General features: G+C 33.9%; 2 protein-coding genes across 3 annotated transcripts; one reads left to right on the forward strand and one right to left on the reverse strand.

Moving 5' to 3' along the window:
- Window positions 1–3,493: 3,493 nt before the first annotated feature.
- Window positions 3,494–5,993, forward strand: QUA1 (Nucleotide-diphospho-sugar transferases superfamily protein). Its single transcript, XM_022301506.2, has 3 exons — window positions 3,494–3,710; window positions 3,949–5,196; window positions 5,544–5,993. The coding sequence occupies exons 1-3, from the start codon at window positions 3,546–3,548 to the stop codon at window positions 5,817–5,819; spliced, it is 1,689 nt and encodes a 562-aa protein (XP_022157198.1). The 5' UTR covers window positions 3,494–3,545; the 3' UTR covers window positions 5,820–5,993.
- A 4,588-nt stretch (window positions 5,994–10,581) lies between these two features.
- On the reverse strand, window positions 10,582–14,491 carry LOC111023970 (Nuclear transport factor 2 (NTF2) family protein with RNA binding (RRM-RBD-RNP motifs) domain-containing protein). 2 transcript variants are annotated; one of them, XM_022301504.2, is made up of 10 exons: window positions 14,265–14,491; window positions 14,101–14,175; window positions 13,872–14,009; window positions 13,039–13,333; window positions 12,612–12,931; window positions 12,347–12,518; window positions 12,099–12,220; window positions 11,956–12,015; window positions 11,459–11,522; window positions 10,582–11,250 (listed from the first exon to the last, which is right to left on the reverse strand). In XM_022301504.2, exons 2-10 carry the CDS (start codon window positions 14,155–14,157, stop codon window positions 10,916–10,918), a joined length of 1,563 nt encoding a protein of 520 aa, XP_022157196.1. In that variant the 5' UTR covers window positions 14,158–14,175; window positions 14,265–14,491; the 3' UTR covers window positions 10,582–10,915. The 2 variants fall into 2 exon arrangements, with proteins under 2 accessions (XP_022157196.1, XP_022157195.1); XM_022301503.2 differs by having other exon boundaries at window positions 14,297–14,490.
- Between the last annotated feature and the right edge of the window lie 8,561 nt (window positions 14,492–23,052).

Genomic DNA, 23,052 nt, shown 5'->3' on the forward strand with positions numbered 1-23,052 from the left:
CTAAATTAACCTTCTTTAATTTAAATTAAAATTAGAACAACACTAGACTTTCTAAAATACAAGAGAATAACAAAAAAAAAATAACTACAACGAATTCTAAACTGAAAATTGATGTTAAAGTTGTTCAAGAGATTGGGAAAATGAATGGGAATTGATAGGGGAGGTTCTCCTCATATAGGCTTCAAGTTGGTTTGAACTCCCTACCAAAATAGGAGGAAATGGTTTAGATTCATCCAACAACACAATTTTGACTTGGACTAGGTTGATTTTGTTCCAACAAATCATATGTGAGAATCCCGTGCCCTACCTAAGTGAAACACACGTTTTGAAAAAAGTGACAAAAATGCGCCAGGCGCATAGTTCCTGCAACATGAAATTCTGTGAGTTTTTGCCAAGTTTGACCACATTTTACTTCAATTTTTCTCAAAACACCCTATTTTTACAAATTACCCTGAAATATTCTCCTTATATCCTATTTGAAAAATATGTGAATACTTTTAATTAAATATAAAGGAAAAATGGTCGTTTTTATGGTCAAACATGCTCGGATAGTCACGTTTCTGCAGCAAAAAGTCAAACCTAACAGTAGGCAACTAAGCATGCAAGGCACGCGGCATGAGTGGTGCGTTCAATGCTACGCGCTGCGTGGTAGGGCAGGCATGCAATAAATGCGTGTGCGAGCAACAGGGGGCATGCGGTAGGGGCAGGGTGCATCTAGCGTTGGCAGGGGCGATGCGCATAGCTGAGCAGGCGGCTGCCCATGGGCGCACGACAGGGGCATTGCTGGCATGATGCGTGTGTGGTGTTGGGCGTTGACGCGCACGCAGTGCGTTGTATAATTCTTGCGTGCTACATTGTGGGCACACATATCCAAGGGCAAACAATGGTGATGTCCACTACGTTTGGCCGCTTGCTTGACCTTTTTAATCTTCATCTTCCTCTTGACACTTGATGAATGCTCTTGGTCCTTCAAAATTGTCAAAATTTGATTATAGGTCCAATGTAGCTTCCTCTTTTTAGAGGGTCTCTCTTTTTTATCCTCCTCTTTAATGATGTAGGTTGTGTCTTGGAGCTCTTAGCCAATTATGATCATCTCATCTTCTTCTTCTGGACAAGGATTCATCAAGTTAATTTTGCTGCCTACATTCAAACGAAGTAAATTAGTCCAATGATAACCCTAAAAAAAAGTACCTTTATATACCTTGTGAGTTCTCTTCACATGCGCTTAAAGGCTTGTGAATTTCCTCCATGGGTATGGCACTTCATTCTTCCTAAGAATTTCTATGCCCCCTTCTTCTTTGGCCTCTTAAGGTGGGCATAACTCATCGGATTCTTTGTTGAGTAATCTTGAAGTCGTGTGATGAGAGTGATGCTCTCATTGGCCTTTCGTTGAATTTCCTTTTAAAACATATTCGTTCTTTTGAAAAATGCTTCCAAATCCAATCACTTGGTTTGTTGACGTTGTGCTTTGATTTATTTGTCCTCCATTTGGTGCTTGGTATTTGAATTCTCTAACATAACAATTTATGTTCTTGGCCATGGCATTATTTGGAGGACTTTCTTGACAAGTTCTTCTACATGACTCATGGCCATAAATTTTCTTGTTCATGATCACCTACACAAAAAGGAAACAAGTTAGTATCTTCAAAATGAATATTTATCTTATACTTACCTTGTAAGGTGATCTCAAAATCACGTGAAGATGGTAGGATGAATCCATGAATCGTCATCTTGTAACGGCTCTTCATAGCTTTCAACTCTCTTTATTAGGAGAGCCTGCAAACATGATTGAGTTGAAGAGTTGAAATTTCCTGTAGAACTCTTAAGAGAATGCAAACACTTGGATATAAAACGAGTTAGTTTGAAAGTAAGGATCCTTCTTCAATAGTCTCTTTAAGTTTGGCTCGTAAGGCAAAGTAGTTTGGACCATTCTATTTTCTTCTTCTTTCTTTCTTCTTAGAGTAGGGATGTTATGTTAAGAAACCCTTGAGAGTTAGATCTAAGAACCTTGCTAACAAACAAGACCCATAGAACACAATCCCAAAAATCCCAAAAACAATTATAGAATCAACCTAGGGAAAAGTTTAAGAACAGATTACCTTGATAATCAATATCAGGAATAGAGAAAACTCGTTTATAAATTCGTGATTCGAATCATTCCACAAAGAGGTATGATCAACACCACTTGAATGATCCTAATATGTAAATTCTAAAGACACAAGAAATTACACAAGATATGGGAGATAAAGCTCTCAACCAAGCTAATGAGACAACTCATTTTTCATTCAACTTCAAATTGTGTCTACAACAAGAAATCTCAAGGCTATGTATAGCCATTCTAGCAAGTCATATGAAATGTCTTGAGAAAATGGAAAGACTCATAACTTACAAGAAATGAAAAGACATGTAAATGGAAAGACCTAACTTACCAGAAATGAAAAGGCTTGCAAAGGAAAAGCATAACTTAAATAAATGAAAAGACAAGCAAATGAGAAGCTTAAGAAAATGGAAAGCCAGCAAAAATAAGTGCAATCCTGTCCATAACGAGGGATGTGAGTGTTTGACTTGGTTTTTGAATTGAATAAGTTGACTTTGACTTGTTTTGATGGAGCTGACTTTGATCTTGACCAAGTTGACTTTCACTTACCTTAAAAACACGCAGAAATGTGAATTGTTGAAGTTTTCTAGCTCTTGATGTTGTAATTGGTCGATGAGGCATGACAAAGGGAAGCTCCTTGATTCATATCATGTTAACATGAGAAACTTTGCTATCTAAGAGACTTGGAGTAGCATGCATAGCATCACAAAGAATCTTCCTTTCTAAATTACTACACATTATCTCAACAAAGAGCATGATGTCACACAACTTGCAATCAATAGGAATTTTATGCATGGTTTTGCAATTCTAAATTGGTCTACTTTCTTTTCCAACCTTAAGCATGTAATCATGTAATTCATTGCAATCAAGTAAAATAGAATCAACGTACATATTGTCACAAAACATTTTATTCTCATTCAAACTTACCATGGGGCTCATTTTTCATCTATGTGTTGTTTCGTCTAAAACTAAGGTAGGAAGTAGAAGGGTTGTCTTTAATTAAAAACTTGATATTTTCAAAGCTAAAGTCACGAGCTTCACAACTATTTTTATCAATAAACTCGATTACAATGTGAAACTCTTCACAACATTCTTTTTGAATCATAGTTCTTGTGGATACGAACTCAGAAAAACCATAGTCCCTGACAATATCACTTGCACACAACCTCTTATCGATTAAGGTAGAGGTGCAACGGGAACCCATCTTTCGAAAGAGATAAGTCACGTTGCTTGTGGAAGCCAAATCTGTGCCCGGAAAAAATGCAATATTCACCATTTCATCATCTAGGACATTCATTGAAAAAAAGAGAGAAAAAACCCAAAAATTATATATTTTGATAGAGACATCCCCAATAACGCGCTTTTTGTATTGTCTGTTTATATTAATTAAACACAAACTCGTAGTCTTAGTTAGTTGGATCCCTCTCTCCTCCTCTCTGAGACGAAAATGGCGAACCTGCGGATTGGTGGAAGAATCGCTGAAGGAGAAATTCATCGAAGCTCCCTCAGAATCTCATCCATGGCGGTTGCATTCTTCCTCTTCCTCTTCCTCTCTTTCTCCTTCTTCTTCACTTCCACCACTCACACTCCTCATCTCTCCCTTCCTCCAACTGTAAGTGCTCCTCTTTTAATCCTCTTCCTCCCAATTTTCAATTCCAATTTTAAGTATCCATTTATGTTTGCGTGTTTCGATCCGGCTCCAACGCATCGGAATTTCGTCTTGAAATTCACAATCCAACGGTTGCTTTGCTTTCAGATATTTACATTCGTTGTGCTGTTAATTTTTTCTCTTGGATGATGTTTTGAGTTGCGCATTGAAGTAAATGTGTTGTATGCTGTAATGAAATTAGGGTTACGAGTCTGTCTCTTATCGAATCAATTCCAGAAGGAGGCTCCCGTTGGCTGTGAAATCAGACCCTCTGAAGCCGCGGCTGGAGCAGATCCGGAAGCAAGCCGATGACCATCGCAATTTGCTTCACGCATATGCCTCTTATGCTCGGAGGCTTAAGCTTGAGTACTCGAAGCTTGTTAGGGTCTTCGCTGATCTTTCCCAGAACTATACGGATCTCAATAATGAACCCACGTATCGTAGTCTCTTTGAGCCTGAAACGGCTTCCATGGATGAGGCTCTGCTTCGTCAGTTTGAGAAAGAGGTGAAAGAGCGTATTAAAGTCACGAGACAAGTGATTGCCGAAGCGAAAGAATCATTCGACAATCAACTTAAGATCCAGAAGTTGAAGGATACTATTTTTGCAGTGAATGAGCTATTGTCGAAAGCTAAGAAACAAGGTGCTTTCTCAAGTTTAATTGCAGCCAAGTCTCTTCCAAAAAGCTTGCACTGCATTTCAATGAGGTTGATGGAAGAGAGAATTGCAAATCCGGATAAATATTCAGATGTGGGAACGCCAATACCACCAGAAATAGAGGATCCAGAACTCTACCATTATGCAATATTCTCAGACAATGTAGTCGCTGCATCGGTGGTTGTTAATTCAGCCGTTAAGAATGCCGAAGAACCGTGGAAGCATGTGTTTCATGTTGTTACTGACAAGATGAATCTTGGGGCAATGCAAGTTATGTTCAAACTGAAGGACTATAATGGAGCTCACATTGAAGTCAAGGCAGTGGAGGATTATAAGTTCTTGAATTCTTCCTATGTTCCAGTGCTTCGCCAATTAGAGTCTGCAAATTTGCAGAGGTTTTACTTTGAGAACAGTGTTGAAAATGCAACCAAGGATACAACAAATATGAAGTTCAGAAATCCCAAATATCTATCGATTTTAAACCATTTGCGGTTTTATTTGCCTGAGATGTATCCAAAACTACACAGAATTCTGTTTTTGGATGATGACATAGTAGTCCAGAAGGACTTGACTGGCTTGTGGAAGATCGATATGGATGGAAAAGTAAACGGCGCGGTGGAGACGTGCTTTGGCTCGTTCCATAGATATGCACAGTACATGAATTTTTCACATCCATTAATCAAAGAGAAGTTCGATCCCAAGGCGTGCGCGTGGGCTTATGGAATGAACTTTTTCGATTTGGACGCTTGGAGAAGGGAAAAATGCACAGAAGAATATCACTACTGGCAGAATATGGTAAGATAAACTACTTCTCAACTTGTATTCTGAATCTCTGATTGTTCATTTCCTACATGATAGGTTTTTCAGCAAATTTTTGGTCTGTCTCAATTCAAATATCTGTCCAACTTACATTACAACCGATTCTTATCTACACTTGACTGACTTGTATTCTAATTGGGTATTTTCTGGTTTGTTGGACAAGTTAGGCATTATTTAAGTCGTCCAGCAGCATACTAAAGGGCTTAATAACAAATCATTTTGATGTTTGGTTCTCGAGTCAGTCTTAAAAGTGTTTCCGAGTGTTTGCTAGTCGATCACTTGAGCCAAAAGTATGCTCTTACTCCCTTGGTTTCACGGTGCAGAATGAAAATCGGACCCTGTGGAAATTGGGAACGCTGCCTCCTGGTTTAATCACATACTATTCCACAACAAAGCCACTGGACAAGACATGGCATGTCCTTGGACTCGGTTACAATCCGAGCATCGGGAAGGACGAGATCGAGAACGCTGCAGTCGTGCACTTCAACGGGAACATGAAGCCATGGCTAGACATTGCCATCACTCAATTTAAGCCATATTGGACCAAGTATGTGGATTATGATTTGGAGTTTTTCCAAGCCTGCAATCTTGGCCTTTAAATTCTGCCTGTTCATCCATGTAGTGTTGTTGTAGGAGGACAGATCTTGGCTCTGCTTGTCCAAAGGAAAGCATTAACCATTTTAAGCATCTATAAATATATCATCATTTTGGTTCCACTTTTTTGTACAATAGGAATATTTTAGTTTAAAAGTAATTATATAACTTTTTTTTCAGGATGATGAATTCTGTAGGTGGCATTATATTTAGTCAGTTTCATCGATTAATTTTGGGGCCTACCTTAAGTAGCTGGATTATATGTTGGTTTATGTATTTTTTTTAATATATATTTTAATCCCTAATTTTTTTTGTTTTTGTTTTTTTTTAGTGTTTAAATTTAGTTCATATGGTTAAAATACTCACAAAAAAAAAAGTTTTAGTTTAGTCTATGATGTTTTTACATTTTAAAATTTAGTCTCTTACTTTTAGTAAAGGTTAAAATTAACCGATGATAAATTTCTATGACATAATGACAAGAGTGATGTGTAAATTTATGAGAAACTGGTAAGAAATTTTGAGTTTTCGTGTCTTGATAATCTTTTTTTCTCGTTTATTTTTCCACCAATTCATTAAATATTATGTCATATAAGTTTATCGTAACATTCGTCAATGATTCAAGATTGAGAAATGTTAAAACTAAGGACTAAATAAAAAAATTTTAAATTATAGGGGCTAAATTGAAATAATTCCTAAACATTTGGACTAAAATATATATTTTACTTTTTTTTAAATGAGGAAGTATAATAATGGAATGTGCATATATCAATTTCAACAACGTAAGCCTAGCTTAATGGTTGATAATTAATTTTATTCTACGTTTGTTTTCTTGTTCTTTTTATTCGTTTTTCTTCTTTTCTATATTTAAAAAACAAAAATCATACATACTTTAAAAAATAATAATAATAATAAGGGTCGAGCCCGGTAGCATTGGCTTGTGATCCAAATGGGGGCATTAAGGTAGTTTAAACAGAAATTTTGCTCTTGTTTTCCATTTATTTTTCCATTATATTTTTTATAAATGTCCATATTTATTAATATTTTCACACTTAGGTTTTCAAGTTTAAATGAGTTTTCTTATTACCAAATTATCCTTTTTCAGTTTCAGTTGGGTAGGGTCTCCTCACATGATTTATTACTTGTACTTGTACTTTTTTTTTTCTTTTATATTCGTTTTATTTGTCCATTTACTTGAATTGGATCTCCCACATTAGTCTTTAAAAGGTAGGTAACCGTGTTCATGAACGATATACAGTTCAGTTGGCCTAGTCTCTAAAATTTTAATTTCAATTTTTTTACCATGAACTTTCAAAATGTCTATTTTAGTCCAACTTTAAAAGGTTAACTATTTTGATCTTTAATATAATTTTGTCACCTAATATGTGCTGATCTATTCATCTCAACCGACCAATCTAATACTGATACACTAAGTTAATACACATATTTGAAGTCACGTTATTTATTTATTAAAAAGGATTAAGGAAAGAATTAGAATGGTTATTTTTTAATGTTGAAAGACTATGAAAGTTGAAGAAGAGAAATGGAAGAAATTTAGAAGTTATTTCTAATAAAATATTTAGAACAGAATGTTGTAAATATCTTTTTTGAATTTTAAAATCTCAATTAATATCTTTATCAAAGAAACAGAAAAAACTTAACAAAAAGTATCTAATTATTAGTTTGTTGATATTAAAATGTAAAAATGGAGTGATAATGTAACACAACTAAGTGAGTATAGTTCAACAGTAATTGGCATATATATGAGATTGTGAATTTAATCTCCCACACCACATGTTTGTACTAAAAAAAATAAAAATAAAAAGTATAACCACAACATAATGGGAACAAAAAAACAAGAAAAAGTTGTCAAATACTTTATGGGATGTTTGGTTTGCTGTTTTACCATAGTTTATTAAGTATAGGTTTGTTAAGTTTTGATTGATGCAGAAAATAAGTTTATTAAGTTTGGATTTGTTAAGTTGTATTTGGTTGGTGTTAAAAGTTCGGGTTTGTTTAGTACTTTGTTAAACCTGATTTTATTAAACTTGTGTTTGGTTGTTTGAGTTTTGATTAAAAAATATATATTTATAAACTGATTATTTAATTTAAATAATTTAAATATAATTTAAATTATTTTACAAAAGTCAATTTTCTTATGAAATTAGGAAATGCTATTTTAAGGATACATAAAATATTTTTAACATATTTGTCCAGATTTTTTTTAGATAATTTTTTTATTTAAACTTATTTTTTAAAATAATGCTGCATTAAATGAAATTAAAGAAAAAATTTTTCTTTTGAAACTTATTCCAAAAATAATGTTTTTGAAATTAGTCCTCTACTTGGTCGTCGACTATAAGGACGTGGCGCCATATTTTTTAAAAAAATCAAGACATCTTGAGACGACCATGTGTTGGCACGTATTTCATGGATTTGGATTTTTAAGGGAAAAAAATAATATTACATATTATATATTAAAAACTGTATTTTTGTTTTGGATATCAATTAGTGGTGTAGTGGATAATGGCAGTTTTCTTCTTTCTCCTAAACGGTTCCACAGAAAAATAAAACTTGCTTTATTGAGGCTCAGACAATTAAGGAGAAAGAAGAAAACTACTTCATCATCCACTACACCACTAATTGCTTTTTAATATATAATATATAATAATATTTTTTCCTTAAAAATCCAAGTCGTTTCATCGTCCGTTGAAGAAACAACTGTAAAATGCATGCCAACACATGGTCGTCTCAAGAGACCATGTCTTGATTTTTTAAAAAAATCAAACGTGGTGTCAATAAAGCGCCATGTTCTTATGGTCGACCACCAACTACTAAAAATGACATGATGGTCTCTGAGACTAATTTCAAAATCATTATTTTTCGAATAAGTTTCCAAAGAAGCATTTTTCTTTAATTTTATTTAATGCAGCATTATTTTAAAAATAAGTTTAAATAAAAACATTATTTAAAAAAATCCCATTTGTCCATCTGATATATTTTTTTTCAATGATTAATTTTTAAAATAATATTCAATTATCTATAATAATACTTTTGAAGTATTTATTAAAGTCTAAACAGAAGTATACAAATTCATTTGATATAAACTTTACCATAGAGAAAATGTTATCAATAATTTATTTAACTTTTCACTATTACTATCTAAAGTAAATTTCTCACAACCTCGATGATTGTAATCTTAGTCTGTTCAATGAAACATTTGCATTTTAATACTGTATAAAGTCTAACTAATAAGATTTGGAATTTGCTTTATTGATAATTTCTAATCCAATCTAGTCATTAGTTACACAATTGAACAATATATGTGAAATATTGACATATATAAATATTAAAATAATCTTAGAATTTTTATTAAATAAAATATTATTATATACAAATAGCGGTGAAACATGAAGTAGAATAGGTAACTTAATTAATACCAAAAATATGATCTCGGAAGATCTAGTACACTATCTTAATAATTTTAGATAGTTTTCATATAAATTTCAATAGTTCTCACATGTCATCCTAGACTGAAAGTTTTGAAGGTAGTTGCTCAAATGAGTAGAATATGAAGCATATATGATAGATAATTTGAATGAATGGCAATCACGAGATTAAGGTATTTTGGAAATTGTATAAATTTGATTGAAAAGTGGTATAAATTTGATTGGAAAATTGGATTGATAATTGATTTGAAAATGTTTTTGAAAAATGTGTAAATTCAATTTTGAAATGAGAAGTATGTAAAAGGTACGGGTTAATTAGAATTTAGAAATATGTTTGGAAACCATTTCCAAATAAATCCTATTATGAAAAACACTAAAGAACTCAGCGTTTCGTTTCTAAGCTAGGTGACCTGAGCTTGGGGATTTTGTTTAGTTAGTAAGGGAGTAGGCAAGGGGGAGTAAAAGGGTGGGAATAGATTGTAGTGAATTGTGGGAGTTTCTAAGGAAAGCTATCTTCTCAAAGTAAAATCTTCAAAAGGGTAGTCAAAAATTTACAATTAAAGAAGTACAGCTAAACTATGCTCGTGCTGGCATATATATTCAATAAATTCTTTAACGATGACAAACATAGTTTCAATAAATTCTTAAATTCAAATTCAATTCCTGAACCTGTTATCAAACTTAAAAACAGTGAATATTAACTTTTTTTTAAACCACAAGTGAATATTCATATTCATTGTTTTAAAATTACCCACTAAACACACCCTAAATTTCTCAATAAAATTAGAAACAAAAACTAACCAAATGGGGACATAATCGCTCCCAAAAAGACGTTTCTGGTATAGTGATTGATTTCTGCTTTACTTTTTTCCCTCTTTTTTGAAAATTTTTTTGCAGAGTATTAAAATTATTTTAAAAAGGGATTACAATTGCACCCCAAACTTTAAGATTAAACTTTAATGAAGAAATTCAAATCATCTTGTAAAACCATAAAGTAAAACTAAAAAAAAAATAAACAAATAAATAAATAAATTTGCTACTACAGCTTATCCCATACAAAATATATACATATTCACAGCTCTACAATTACAACCATTAAATCAGTAGTTTGAAAGGAAATTCTGGTTGATTTTTGGTCCATATAACTCCAATAATTTTAAAGTTCGTGAACACGCAAATAAATTATGTACAAATCATGAAATTACCAAATTAACCTCAATTAATATGTAAAGCAAGCAGAAAGATAGAAAAATAATAAAAGAAATGTGGCAAAGAGTGAAATTTTTCGAAATTTCTACAAAAAAAAAAAAAGTCATAAATCTAAGCCAAAGCAGTGGAGGTGGACCAACAAAGCCCCTCTGGTACTATAATTTTAACAAAATATTTAATCAAGAAAAAGGCCTCAAATCACTAATCTCTATAGCAGCTGGCAACTGCCAACTGGAATCGTCAGACAATTTTTAAATGCTACCCATTTTTAACCAAAAAGAGAAAAAAGATTAAAAGAAATTCCTACAAACCTTCCTTCAGGCAGCTCTCTCATCCACAAACGAAATACTCTACTACCCCCCCCCCCCCCCCCCCCTCCTCTTTTCATACCATCAATTTTCACTACAAAAAGAATCCTTCAATCACTCAAATACCACTACGAGTTCTCAGGCTCGAGCAGATACCTGCGGTGCAGCCTTTTCTGATGCATTATCGGCCAGCCCTCCAGCACGGTTACCACGTCCTCCACCATAGCCTCCCATATGGTCGCCCCCCTTTTGATATCCATCGCCACCACGATGATTAGAGAACCCTCCACGATTACCGTTCTTGTTAGCATATTCAGGCCTGTTGTTGAAATCATTACGGCCATAGTTTCTACCATTTCCATAGTTTCCACCATTTCCATAGTTACCACCATTTCCATAGTTACCACGCCCTCTTACCCCATCATTTCTATATCCAGTTCCTCTTCCAGGTATGAACCGTCCCCTATTATTCACTGCAGGTAACAAAGAGGAAATGTTCAGTATCAGGAATCAAGTCCCAAAAGTTTGTGGACATTATTAGTATTGGTCACTCCTTTAATGAAACTAACTCAACTGACTTCCAAAGTTGACAGAATACAAAGGTTTATATGCTCTCTTTGATCAAGTTACTGTAATAAAATAAGGTAAAACGAGCAAGTTCCAACCAAAAATCCAACATACCTCGACTAGTAGACTTCTTCTCCTCAACCACCACTTGACGCCCACCAATCATGATAGGCGAAGCCTGAAAAATCAGATGTCATAATTAAGATAATTTTCTAAGACCAAAGCCGAGAAGTCTGAGATCTATAGCTTACAATATGATCTAAAGCAGCTAAAAGTTAAAATTATAGAGCAACTATAGTCCACCAGCATCAACAGTACGAGAGTCGGGTGCATGTGAGTATATCAATAGCAGCTAGAAGTTAATACTAGAGGGCAAGTATAGTCCATTAGCACCACCCAGGCAGTAAAAGAGTCATAACGAGGTAGCACACAACTAAAAAGTGATCTACCAACCTACACAGATAGGTTCAATTATTGATATTTATGCATTTATGGAGTTCAAGCAGAGAGCTAATGTTGTGTCTCATCCAGATGCTTAACCATCAACAATATCATCAACCAGACGTCACTTATTACTAATAAAATATTCAATACAACACCTAAAATCATACCTCAAGTGCACTTTGCACGGCACTTGCTACTTCAAATTCCACAAAGCCGAAGCAGAAACCCTAATACATTGAAGAATAGTTATTTGATAGAAGGGGCATGAACAAATAGTAAAATTAAGGACTTGATGGATAAAAAGATCTACCTTTTGGCTTCGAACCTGAATACCTCCGTTCTTAATGGGTCCAAACTTCTTGAACTCAGTTGCAAGAAGGCCAGGCGTAGCATTCATGGGCAGACTTTTCACATAGATAGAATGACCATCCCCTATATACATATAATATAAAAAGCAGTGAAAAGGGGGGAAAAAGGGACCCAATTCAAAATTCAATTAAAAAACATCCTGGATGATATGGGGTCTTGTAGCAGCAAAACACCAAACTGAAGACTCACCTTCAGCCTCCTGCATGTTTCCATTTTCACTAACGTCTGTTGTAGAGATCTGAGTTTCAGCAACTGGGGCTGGAGGAGGTACATCAGACACTTGCTCATGGCTCCTCGGAGCAGATTTCGGAGGAGCTGGAGAAGTTGAGAGAGCAGGTACACTTTCCTTCATAACCTTCAACTATAACAACAAAATAACATGATTCTTTAATAAAAGATAACATCCAAATCAAGCAAACTTGATATGAAAATAATAATGTGCATAATTACTTACAATAGAGGCATATGATTTTTTTGGGGTATCTTCAATTTTAGCATTCGATTCAGCCACCACCTGATGCCCGTCATCTGGAACTGGAACTTCACGAACAATCTCTGGAACTGGAATTTCACGAACAATCTCTGAAACTGGAACTTCACGAACAATCTCTGGAACTGGAACTTCACGAACAATCTCTTGTACTTGTTCTACTTCATCTTCTTGAGCTGGAACTTTACCATCATCGTCAGAATTGTTTATCACCTCACCATTATCTTCTGTTAATTCAGCAGCTGCTTCCTCAGGCACGTGACTTGCCAGTGCAGGAGAAGCAGCTGCACAAAACTACACTTGTTACCACATGATACTAAGTTAATAATAATAATAACAACACGGACAACACAAAAACAATGAACTCTACAACATAAGGAAAAGCCACTACCATCAACAGGATTAACGGGATCAACTACAGTATTGACAACAGCCTGATTTACATTCTGATGGATAGTATTAGTATCTTCAACATATCTGAAGACATCATTCAAAACAAAGTAACCCTTCTCCTGTGGTGCAAGGAAGAAACTCTGTGTAAATTTCCTGCCCAAGTTATCCTTTCCAGTCAAATATCCAGTCACAAGCACAAGAACTCCCCCGTTCAAAGATTCTTGTGCATCAACAGTAACAATCTCAGCCCTGAATTCACCACAATTAAGAGATAGTATCTTCTCATTGATAGCCTGCTCAATTAAAATTGCAAGATTAGAGAAAGCCACAGCGATGGTAATATCAAAAAGATTCCACTAGTATTTTATCCAACATCTTAGTGTCCTACAACTGCAGAACATATGATAAAAATTTCTTTTATTATTTGGCCCTTTTAGCAGTCGTCAAACTCTCCAGCCATCAAAGTTATCCAATTCATAACTACTCTTCAGACGCTCAATAGCAGTAACAGTGCGACAATCCCACTAACACGTTCTGTATTACTGATAAAAGTGAGAGAGGCCAACTAGTTTTGCATAAAAATTAAATCAAAATCACTCAGCAGATAAAACCTAGCCACTAATACAACCTGGACCAGACATTTAATGTGGATTTCGTTCCAACGTTTAGAAACATTAAAATCAAGGAATATTTCACCCGATGGTATCTGAGAATCAAAAGAATTCCTCGAAAGACTACGCATCTTCCGAAGTCTATACAGAAGAAAAAAAATGTTTCCATAAAGAGAAAACTAAAAGGGTTGAAGCTTATGGACGACAAAGAGAGGCTTACTTCCGTCGTAGTAGTCATGCTCATTACTCCATCCGCTCCAGGACGCCCAAGCTTACTGTCGCCCAGATAAAACCGATGGACATGTTGCGGCGACTGATGTAAAATATGGTAGTACTGATGGGCAAAAGCATTCCCAACCTATAATCCGAGCACGAGAAAAATTTCAACACAGTACAAGTAAACACATATAGAGTATCAAAAAAGGCTAATATCGAAACCGGAATCATACAACATCAGCAGTTGGAGGCAAGGTTTCTACGGAGGCCGGCTGCACCGAAGACGCCATTGCCGATCACCGATCGATCTGAAACCCGAAAAACAAAGAAACAAAGAAACAGATCAAGATCGTATAAAAACGAAGGGAATCTGACGGTACAGGGATGGGAGAATTACAGAAACGGAGAAGAAGGGGGTGGAGAGCGGACCTGGGAGTGGAAGAAGAGAGAGGGATCGGGCAAGAGAAGTGAGACTGTGGAGAATCGGTAATCGCGAAGCGGCTTCTCGTCTTCTCCCACCTCTCCCAGGGGATGTGTTCTAGGGTTTGCTTAGGGTTTGCGGTACTGAATCTTCCAGAAGCGCCACCAAAACACCAAAGCCGCAAAAGGCAACCTAATAGAGGGCATTAATTTCACGAATCATTCCTAAACACGAAGCATTAATTTCTTTTCTTCCAAATTTAAAAATCAATTATCTTTTCTTTATTAAAAACAAATATATATGTGTGTGTGCAAAAAGCCGTTAATTTACAAGTTTGGTTTTTTTTTCCGAAATTATAAGTTTAGTTTCAAGAGGGTAAGTTGTTTCAAATGAATTTAGTTGTTTGTTATCCCATAAAATAGAATAACTTAAAATGAAGTCAAAACAAATATAACTCAACTATAATTGACATATATCTTAAATAAAGAAATTATGAAGATAAGTGAATAACGATAATTTCAAAATAACGAGAATCGAACCCAAATCATTAGCTTAGAAGATTTCATAGAATTTCAAAGTAAATTATTTATTTAACCTTCTCATATTTTAATTTCTAATTAATAAATCTATATTATATTTATGAATAAAAGGCACGATAAGAGAAATTTTTATTATGTCAAATTTACCTTTTTATTATAAATATTTTTATTGTTATCTTGGAGCCAATTTTCTTCCTACTCTCCACTCCCTTTGAATATATCCCGTCAAATTCCACTATTTTCTATCTTTCATTTCATCTCAAATTAATCTTCAATTCTTCACTTTCTCCCACCCCACCCATCCACATTCCCCTTATAGTTAATTTTTTTAGGATTATCAAAAGAAGTTGTTAATTATTGATTAACAATGAAGGGTTAATAATGGTTATTCTTTAATAATCTCAAAAGTTCGAATATTTATGGTATTCTCTATCTCCTTTCCAACAAATATTTAGAATCAAATCTCAGGTTTCAAAACATTTCTTGAATTTTCTTCGTATGGGTTAAGTTTACATTCTTGAACTTTAAGAGGTATTTTAATATCTAATAGGTGATTGATGTTAGAATTTTTAATAATATTGGATAAGATACCCTATAAGATATAAGCGTTTTCAGCATCCTGGACCTTTTATTTAGCACCTAATATGCTCCTCTCTCAACTATTTTTCGAGTTCCATATAGAGTTGATGCCAATTTATTTTCATTTATTCTAGGATTATTCACAAGTTTTTTTTTTTTGGTTAAACTTGTCTTTAATTTTTTTGTGTATTTCATAATTAGGATTAAAAAAAAGTTTAGTTTTTTATTAAAAAAATATACAAAATTAAGGTAGTTTTAAAAATACTTCTTAAAGAAAGTAGATTAAATCATGTACATTGATCATGATTTGATATAAATCTCATACGAAGAAGCATTTTCAACATAAATGGAATGCCAGACATCTCAGTTATGGGCACATGCAATTTACACATGTGGCTCCAGCTAGCTTAGTTGGAGCCACGTGATTGTCAATGCACACGATTTTTACATGGCTATTTTTCATTGGTCAGACATATGCAAACTTTTACGTTTATAGTAGTAATAATAAGACAATTATTACATGTATACGATGTTTGGCGTAATAGCGTAACGTGATATATACTTCAGGCAAAGTACATCATGACACAAGGGTCAATCTTTGAAGACGGAGATCTCCCGTTTAACCTGTGAACTATCAAACTTCATGAGGATGGAAAACCAGGGAAGAAAAGTTATTTGCTAGTCACCTACTAGCAATAACACACAACGAAAAGATTTACAAAAAGACAACCAACAAAAATTGTGAAACTACTGCACTGAAATAAAAGATCCTAAAAAATCATAATATAAAGACAAATATATGCTACTCCATTTAAGGTTGCCAATTTGCATGGGTTTTTGGGTTGACTAAATCATTTTCTTAGGCCCATCTTGACATATATCTCCATCTCCAAAACCTATATTTCCCGATCATTTGCTGATATCATCAAACAAACTAAATGACCATCATAATTTGACCAACAAACGGAATGATGTCGGGGTGGCAAGGGCATACTGATAGTCCTGAAATGTACACTACAGTAGCAGAGCCTGCAGCGGGATCGTGGTGACAGGCGACAAGGACAATACCACACATTGAGAATGTTCCCTAACGACTCGTCAAAGCCCGTATGCTGATGAGGCCCACCACATCACACACTAGGCGCCGTCCATGGTCAACTCCATCACCTAAAAAGGGATAGAATCCCACCTCACAAGGATAAGTGAGAAATATGTTACTAAACATATACAAGTGCTCTCCGTTTCCTTCGTTCGTTCGTTCATTCAATTTACTAATTTGATCGTTGGAGGTCATTTGGTAGGACACTGTACTGATGTCGAGATATGTTATTGCAGATTAACTCGTCCGACGACCGTATCGAATGACATGTAAGCCAACCGAATTCTCAACAAAAACTTTTTTTTTATAACAAAATATTTATTTATATAATTTGACATTTTTTATATTAATTGGTTTTAGTTCATTGAGCTTATTATATTGATAATAATTAAACCATACTTGTAGTATTAATTTTATGAAACTAAATTTCTCTTACCTCCATTAATTAACGGGTTTTTTTTTTAACAAAACTATCAAATTTCATTACTACATTGTAACCATCAAGAATATCTTTTTATATACAAAACATGATATAATTTGACATTTTTAAAATTATTTGGTTTTAATTATTATCAAATTTCATGGCAATTCGTGTTGGGAATGAGTAAGGAAAAATATGTTTTACAAAGCAAATTAGTTTTTTTGGAGGCTATGTTTATTATGTTTTAATAACCATTATTTTATAATTAAACAATTGGTTTTCATAACTGTTGTAACGGTTATAAATTAATTGAGTCTATTAATTACGTTTAATTTATAAAAGTTTGCTTCTCAACCATTTCTGCTCGTTTTGATGGAGAGATATAGAATTACAAAATTATTTCCACATGTTTTCTAATATTTTTTTCGGTTCTTTACAAAAATTTTGAGCTTTTTCGATTTCGATTTCAATTTGCTCTGACGAGTGCACGTCCAAGTTGGGTGTTGTGTTAACCTTGGGGAGCAACCAGCTAGCTATATTCGACCGTGGTCATGTCGAAATTGATTTCAAAGCAGTGGTTCATCCCACAGCACCATAATCATTTATCCTTTGTTTCTCATAATAAACTTCAGCACCATAATCATTTATCCTTTGTTTCTCATAACAAACTTTCTTCCAATGCTTTTGATCGGGTACATGCCGACATTTGGGGTCCCTTTTCAACCCCTAGTTATGCCTGCCATTTGTATTTCCTCACTATTGTTGAGGATTATACATGATATATCCGAGTCTTTATGCTTAAATATAAGTCCGATGTGTTAAAAATTCATTTCGTTCTAACAATGTGTTAAAAATTCATTGCATTCTCATTGCTGTATTTCTAACTTCGTCTCCAATTTTGAACCGACACACTCCTTTTACTGTGCTTAATGGTTTTTTGGCTGATTATAAAATTCTTCCTATTTTTGGTTGTTTGTGTTTTACTTCCGCACTCACTTCCAAACATTCAAAGTTTCATTAGATAATGGAGCCAAAACAGATGACCCGTGTCCTACAAGGAAAATTCTTTTTCAACACTACTACCAATTCCTACAAGGAGTAGGATATTATTGTTTTATAAGGATTACAATATTGTTTTCCTATAAGGATTCAGATATTTGACCTCTCTTTTGTTAAGGTTTCATTTGTACAGAATCCAAATAAGAGAGACTTGAGTGGTCGTGGGCTGTGTGTGAAAAAAGGAATTTGTACCTCGTGGGTTTAGTGAGGGTATTTTCAATTGTGTAATCCTAGGTAGACATTGTTAGGATACTTAGAAGTAAGATAGTAATATCTTGAGTGAGATCTCCATTGTAATATTCCCAACTTCTGCTTTTTCGTAGAAGACTGGACGTAGTCCCAAGATATGGGCGAACCAGTATAATCCCTGTGGTGTTAAACTTTTCTATCCCCATCTCTTATTCCTTTGTTATTGTTACTTACTTATCTGCTTTAAGTCTGTGGAAGGGGAAATCAAATAGTTCGTGTTTGAAGAACTTACAGGAGGATCGATTTATCTATTTTTTTTCCCAACAATTCATGCTATTTTCATTGGTTATCGTCTTAGTATGAAAACATATAAACGATATGATATTGAAAATGGCCGCATTTTTGTCTCTCAAGATGTTACTTTTCGTGAGGATATTTTTCCATTTCACAAAATTACTGAAAGTATTGATATTATTAATATTTTTCCTCGACTTGTGCTTACCCAAATTTATTGGTATTGACAATGGCCTCATATATTTGATTGTTTTAGTGAGTTGCAACCTAACACCCTAGTTACACGAGGGTTCTTCTTCTTTACTTGATGGTCCTTCACCCTTATCCGAAGAGCGTGATTAACGAGTCTTGATTTCAAGGCTAAAATGATGTAAATAGCGTGTTTATTGTTAGAGCAAAAAGAGGAATAATAAGTTGTTGTGTCGTGGAACCCACTGCTTGAAACCAAAATTCGGCACGACCACAGTGCTAAATCCTTTATCGTTGATTACTTTCCAAAGTTAACACGATACCCGAATTCAAGCGTGCACTCACCAGAAAATGGATTGGAATCAGCTCAGAACAAAAGTTGGAAAAATATAGAATAATTAAGAAAAATGAGAGAAAGGAGGAGAATAATTTTTGTGTTTCAAATGAGAGTGGGGAAGAGTTTATATAGGATTTGAGAGTCAAACGTCTTTTCCTAAGAATTAATTATAAAACGGTTTACAATAAAATTATTACAAAACATAAATGGTAAACAGTCAAAACATAAATGGTAAAGGTCAAAAACAATAATGCAGAAACGTTTTACAATATTTTGCAATAAATGTAAATGCTCAAAATGTTTATGCATCGGCCAATTACAACCCACACCAAATTCAAATAAGGTATGACAATACCAAGTCACACCAAATTCAAATAGGATCTGTTTTGGGCTCAACATTAACCCACACCAAGGGCCGTAACAAGCAAAACAAAATGGGCCTAATAAACTTGGTAACAAAACTAGTTTTTATTTAGGGATTAATACATTGATGAGCTATTTAAAGATCCTAATTACATAAAAGGATAGAATGTATAGAATTTACACATTTATCATGTATCAACCCTATTTAAGAGGGTACCCATCATATAAATTACTTAAATAGCCTCTTGTATTTACAAATTAATTTTAAATTCATTTTAATATGCAAAATTGATTAATTGGAAGGTTATAATTTAGATCCCATAATTTTAGGTTAATGATACTTTCCAAAACAAATTAAAACACCAAAACATTAAAAACAAAACCCTAAATTCCCCAAAATTGAAATCATAACCTCCCAAAATATCTCCAAATCCCGCCCAAAAATCTCCTAAATTCGAAATCTAAGAACTTTTTTCGCTTCATCCATGAGACGTTTAAAACTTCAGTTTTGGAGGACCCATTCTACATTACTATAGGATATATGCGTTTATATCTTGTATACAACTATAAGATATATACACATATAAGATATATACACATATAAGATATATACCTATATATATGAATATAATCGGGAATACTAAGAATATGAGACATTTAGAACTTCAATTTTCTATACACATACACAAAATATATCCCCATATATACCAATCTTAATGGAAGACTAATAAGATATATGTATACACATATAAGATATATTCACATATACAATATATACCTATATATACGAATATAATCTGGAATACTAACACTGTGAGACGTTTAGAACTTCCATTTTCTGTACACATACATAAAATATATCCTCATATATACCAATCTCAACGGAAGACTATTAATTACCCATGGTATAAACAGAAGGGGACAGGAGACGAGGAACACGCTGCACGACGACGTCGACAGAAAGTTTATTCAGCGACGGAAATTGAAGGTTTGGACGTGTCTGGGGAAGAAGAAATCAATACCTCGTTGATTTGGTGTACAATGAACGGCGTTGGAAACTTGCAAAGATGTTGACGGGAATGAACGACGACGGGAATGAACGGGAATGAACGGCGTTGGAAACGTGCAAAAGAAATAAATACCTTGTTCATAAAAGCCCTGAAGATGGAAAATGAAGGTCTGGCAGCCGACGTCTTTGCACCTTGGCAACGAAGACAGCGGTGAAGAAAATCGACTTTGCACGGTGGCTGGAGAAAATCGACAGCATTTAATTCATTTAACAAAATTGGAAGTTGTTAATTGGTGAGAGAAAAAAATCTTTTTTAAAGGAGAGATTTGAGGAATTAAGGTTGAAATTTTGAATGGAGCCCACAAGAATTAAATGAATATAATTACAAATTAAGGATTCAAATCTTTAAAATTTAAAAATTATAATAAAATAAAAAGCAATAAATAAGGGTAGAAACGGTATTAAAATAAAATCCTAACTACAAATATCTAAAAGTGTAAATTTTGAAATCTAAAGACATTCATGTAATTAAGATTTCAAAATAGGCCTCCCAAGATATTATGTCTTTTATTTATTTCGCAATCCAATATAAACCTCTTTCTTAAATCTTTCCATGTGGGACAATAAATGATATTTTTGTTTTGAAAAACAATCTCTCTTTTGACATTCCTAATATTAATATCTTGGTATTATTAAGGACATCTAAGTCTGTACCAAAAATAAGCATGTCATCGACATCTAAGCATATAATTACACATTCAGCTCCAAACATTTTTGAATAAACACATATATCACAATAATTTACTTTATAGCCATTGTTTACTAAAGTACCATTAAATTTTTCATACCACTGTTTAGGAGCTTGTTTTAGACCATAAAGTGATTTTTTAAGTTTGCATACTTTATTTTTCTCGACCAGCCACTACAAGACCTTCAGGTTGAATCATATAGATCTCGTCTTCTAAATCTCCATTAAGAAAATGTTATTTTTACATCCATCTGATGTATTAACAGTCCATGAATAGCAACCAGGGCAATTAGAGATCTAATAGTGGCTATTTTAGTTATAGGTGAATATGTATGGAAATAATCAATACCAAATTTCTGTGTGTAACCCACAACCACTAATCTAGCCTTGTATTTTTCTATTGAACCATATGGTCTAATTTTCTTTTTGAAGATTCATTTGCTCCTAATAGGTTTATTTCCTAAAGGTAGATCTACAAAATCTCAAGTTTGATTCAAAACTATGGAGTCTAATTCACTTTTAATTGCATCTTTCCATAAACTAGAATCTATTGAGTTTATTGCTTCTTGGTGTGTTTTAGTATCTTCATCTATTAGATACATGCAAGCAAAATGATCATCTATCTTATCACAATTTTCAGTCAAAAAAGTAGTTAAGAAGTCTGTTCCACTACTTTTGCCAGTCTTCTTCCTTTTACTTCTCCTAGGTTCAGGATTCACAATATCAGTCCTAGGTTCTATCATAGAATCACAGGTAGAAGGAATAGACATAGGCACTTGTTCTAAATTTCCACTAGATTCACTAACAGATTTTATCATGGGAAATATATTTTCAAAGAATACAGCATCTCTATATTCACAAATTGAATAGTCACTTAAATTCATGAATCTATATCAGATCTTAGCCTTTTTATCTTTCTATTTTAAGTGAGTTGTCACTATATTCACCACCCCTATCAGATCTTAGCATCTTTATCTTTCTATCTAATTGGCTTTCTACTTCAGCTTTGAATTTAAAAAATATGTTGTTTGTTTCATCTTTAGATTTTAGAAGATAATTTTTTTTGTATCTAGAAAATCATCAACAAATGAAATATTGTATTTTTTTATTGCCTTTACTAGTGGTGCTCTTGAAATCAGTTAAATCAGAATGAATTAATTCTAACAGTTCAGTACTCCTAGTTGATACAAGTTTAAACGACTTTTTATTAAATTTTGCTTCTACATAGACAGGACATTTTCCAAATTCATGCACTTCAGAAGCATTGATTAAATTTAAACTTTTTAGTCTTGTAATCGATGCACTGTTCACATGACCTAGTCTACCATGTCATAAATCGATTGATTCAACGATATAAGTAGAATGAGAATTAATTTCATTCATTGTACCAGAAGCAGACATAGTGTTAAGAACAAATAGACCATCAGCCAGATATCCCTTACCAACAAAATCATCATTTTTAGTGATGATAACCTTGTCAGCCTCAAAAACAATCTTAAGCCCCACCATGTTTAGTAAACTTCCAGATACCAAATTCCTACGTAGAGAAGGAACATACAGAACATCATTTAAGGATAAAGTTTTACCACATGTAAGTTTTAGAAGAATCTTTCCTTTTTCCAAGGACTCCAACCGTGGTCAATTTACCCATAAAGACGCATTCACCGTCAGTGGAGTCTTGAAACTCGTGGAAAAGCTCTCAGTTTGAACAAAAGTGTCAGGAAGCTCCAATGTCGAGAATCCAGTCGGACTTGTTTTCAACCAGATTTGCCTCCACAACCACAGCAGCAATGATGTCGTCTGTCTCTGCAATGTTGGCTAGTGGAGCATGCTTTTTGTTCTGGCTTTCCTTTCCTCTGGTTGCACTGGTAGGACTTGTGTCCAGGTTTCCGCACACGAAACATACTATCTTTGATCTTTCAATTCTTCCACCGGAAC

The sequence above is a fragment of the Momordica charantia genome (genome assembly GCF_013281855.1).
Source record: "Momordica charantia cultivar OHB3-1 chromosome 9 unlocalized genomic scaffold, Mcharantia_2.0 BLBB01000009.1, whole genome shotgun sequence".
Classification (NCBI taxonomy): Eukaryota; Viridiplantae; Streptophyta; class Magnoliopsida; order Cucurbitales; family Cucurbitaceae; genus Momordica; species Momordica charantia.